Source organism: Perkinsus marinus (assembly GCF_000006405.1).
Source record: "Perkinsus marinus ATCC 50983 genomic scaffold scf_1104296944428, whole genome shotgun sequence".
Lineage (NCBI taxonomy): Eukaryota > Perkinsozoa > Perkinsida > Perkinsidae > Perkinsus > Perkinsus marinus.
The window spans coordinates 386,447-389,346 of NW_003211397.1; the positions used below are offsets into that span (position 1 = coordinate 386,447).

A 2,900-nucleotide genomic window follows, 5' to 3' on the forward strand; every position below is an offset into this window, starting at 1 on the left:
AGATACGGTTGGTGACAATATGAAAATTGTGAGAAAATTTTCGATAAAATATTCCTACTCCAACACAGTATAGGAAACTCCTGAGCTCAGGTGCTGAGGAAAGCGATTACATATATTCCTACTCCAACACTGTATAGGAAACTCCTGAGCTCAGGTGCTGAGGAAAGCGATTACATATATTCCTACTCCAACACTGTATAGGAAACTCCTGAGCTCAGGTGCTGAGGAAAGCGATTACATATATTCCTACTCCAACACTGTATAGGAAACTCCTGAGCTCAGGTGCTGAGGAAAGCGATTACATATATTCCTACTCCAACACTGTATAGGAAACTCCTGAGCTCAGGTGCTGAGGAAAGCGATTACATATATTCCTACTCCAACACTGTATAGGAAACTCCTGAGCTCAGGTGCTGAGGAAAGCGATTACATATATTCCTACTCCAACACTGTATAGGAAACTCCTGAGCTCAGGTGCTGAGGAAAGCGATTACATATATTCCTACTCCAACACTGTATAGAAAACTCCTGAGCTCAGGTGATGAGGAAAGCGATTACGAAGCGAAGCGAACTGAGCACATACCGCAACAACAGACACTTTCGCGTGCGTGCGTGCAGAGTTATTCTGACTTAACTACGAAGCGTAGGAGGAGGCCACCAGATGGATCAAACAACTCCACGTTTTACGTGAAGTGGCGTCGTAATACTCCATGTGAAAAACGCGATATTCGCGGTGATGCAGCAAATCGAAAATACTTCGCGAAAATACTTATGAGACCAAAAAAACGCACCGCATTTCACTTGTTTTACGCGTTATTCACTGCTAACGTGCGTTTTTCGCGAGGTGAAATGTAAAATATGTTTTTCACTAGTGTTTTTCATATCACTAGGGTGGTGAAACTCTACTGGTAAATGGGTAACCTGTGAAGAAAAATCGCTGGAAAAAATGAAAAAAAAATACAAAAAAATACGAGAAAACTTCGCTTCGCTTACTGTGGGCTTGTTTCCATCTCTTCAAAATGTCCAGTAATTTCAAATTGTGGTAAAACGAATAACATCGCCAATACCAACAATATAACCTAAAATTGAGGAAAAAAATAGAAAAAAATTCGTAAAAATTTCACAACCCGTTTTACGTGAAGTGGTGAAAAACGCGATTCTATTCGCGGTGATATGCAGTAGTCGTGAAATATACTTTTCACTAGTGTTTTTCATATCACTAAAACCACATTATAAAACTTACTTTTCTGGTTGTCAACTCCGACAGTTTTTTTCCAACTCGGCTTTCATCTCGGAAATTTTCATCTCCTTTTTCCTCAACGGACGACAGATCGCTTTGAGTACTGGTTCTTTTTTTATCATTTTTTTCCAAAATTTCCATTTTTTTCTCCTCTTTTTTCCTCCCCAGTGCAACCTTGTATAGTTTTACTATTCTTAATAATCGTATTAGTCGTATCATCCTCACTACTCGAGCAGCCCTACTCCCCGCTCGGCTGGCACGACCGACGCGTGTCACACCCGTGTCACCACTATTTTCGAAAAAATTTTCCGCAAAAAAAGTTAAATCAAGTAACAGCGATGCAGTTGATAGTAGATCAAGAAAGAAAAAAAATGACCATAAATATCCTTTTTTTCCAATCGAAGCTGCGGTAATCTGAAATTGTGGAAAAATTTGGGTAAAAAAATTTGCGAAATTTCCTTACCTCAATGGTGAAAATAAATAACGAAATTGTTGTAAAAATATCAAAAATATTATCCGCTGATTGTGAAGTGGAACTCACACGAATGTCGTCGCCAAACAAAGCGTATATCGTGGTTACCGCGGTGACAAATCTGAGAGAAAAATTTACCAAAAAAATTTTTTCCCCAAAAAAAAACTTACGAGAAAAATGTATTTTCAACTAGCTTACCACACCAATACTTAATCGTTGTCTTCAGTGGCGGTCGATCGCGTAATAAACCCAATAGACGCTTCGTCTTTTTCGATGAACTGATAAGAATAATAATCAAAAGTGTGGTATCAATTTAAAAAAATTTGCCATTTTTTCGGCAAAAAGTGAGAATTTTCCGAAAAATACAGAATTTATCTACTCAATACCAAAATCGCCTGATGATAATAACTGGAGTTATGGTATCGATTTCAGTACAGCATTTTTCGAGCGAAATTTTTTTAATATTTTCCGCAAAAATGGAAAAGATGCTACAAAAAATTTTTTCCACTCGAAATTTACTAAGTACCAGAATCGCTGTATTTTACAAGCGAATTTTTTTTAATATTTTCCGCAAAAATGGGAAAATTTTACCGCAAATTTTTTTGTCTAAAAAATTTACTCAACACCAAAATTGATTTCTTACCTTATATTGCTCTCATCATCAACTTTATTATTAATCTCATTAATGTTATCCGTAGCTTCTGTGGAAGAATTGATTTTTGAAGGGGTCCTTGGCGACGGCGCGAAGATGGTGAAGAGGAAAAAATTTTACTTTTTGCGATGATTTACGGAATTTCCCGAAATCGGAATAATTTTTTACCGAAAAATTATATTTTTCTACCCAATTGAGGTTAATGTTTGATCTTTTCCTCAGAATACTATATGAAATATATAAATAAAAAATATATAGGCCAGTTTTACGTGAAGTGGCGTCGTAATACTCCACGCGATATGAAGTTAATTAAAAACACTTCGCGAATTTTACCGGTTATTCAGCAGTTAATCAAAAAAAACCGCGAGCAGTCAGCGTTTGACACTATTCATATCACTAGAGTGATTGAGAATTTCGCTAAGTATAACACTGGAGTTTCACCACCCTAGTGAAAAATATATTTCACGAACACTGCATATCACCGCGAATAAAATCATGTTTTTCACCACTTCACGTAAAACGGGTAGTCGTGAAAC

At 36.9% G+C, this 2,900-nt stretch overlaps 1 protein-coding gene across 1 annotated transcript in view; it reads right to left on the bottom strand.

The window, feature by feature from the left end:
- Positions 1-2,900, bottom strand: part of Pmar_PMAR019150 (hypothetical protein) — a gene marked incomplete at both ends in the record, with an annotated part of 7,308 nt that overhangs the window by 4,157 nt on the left and 251 nt on the right. The window contains 5 exons of the mRNA XM_002780203.1: positions 994-1,079; positions 1,244-1,654; positions 1,704-1,833; positions 1,922-1,990; positions 2,356-2,413. Of these exons, the coding sequence (XP_002780249.1) occupies positions 994-1,079; positions 1,244-1,654; positions 1,704-1,833; positions 1,922-1,990; positions 2,356-2,413 (754 nt within the window). The remainder of the gene's footprint in view (positions 1-993; positions 1,080-1,243; positions 1,655-1,703; positions 1,834-1,921; positions 1,991-2,355; positions 2,414-2,900) is intronic.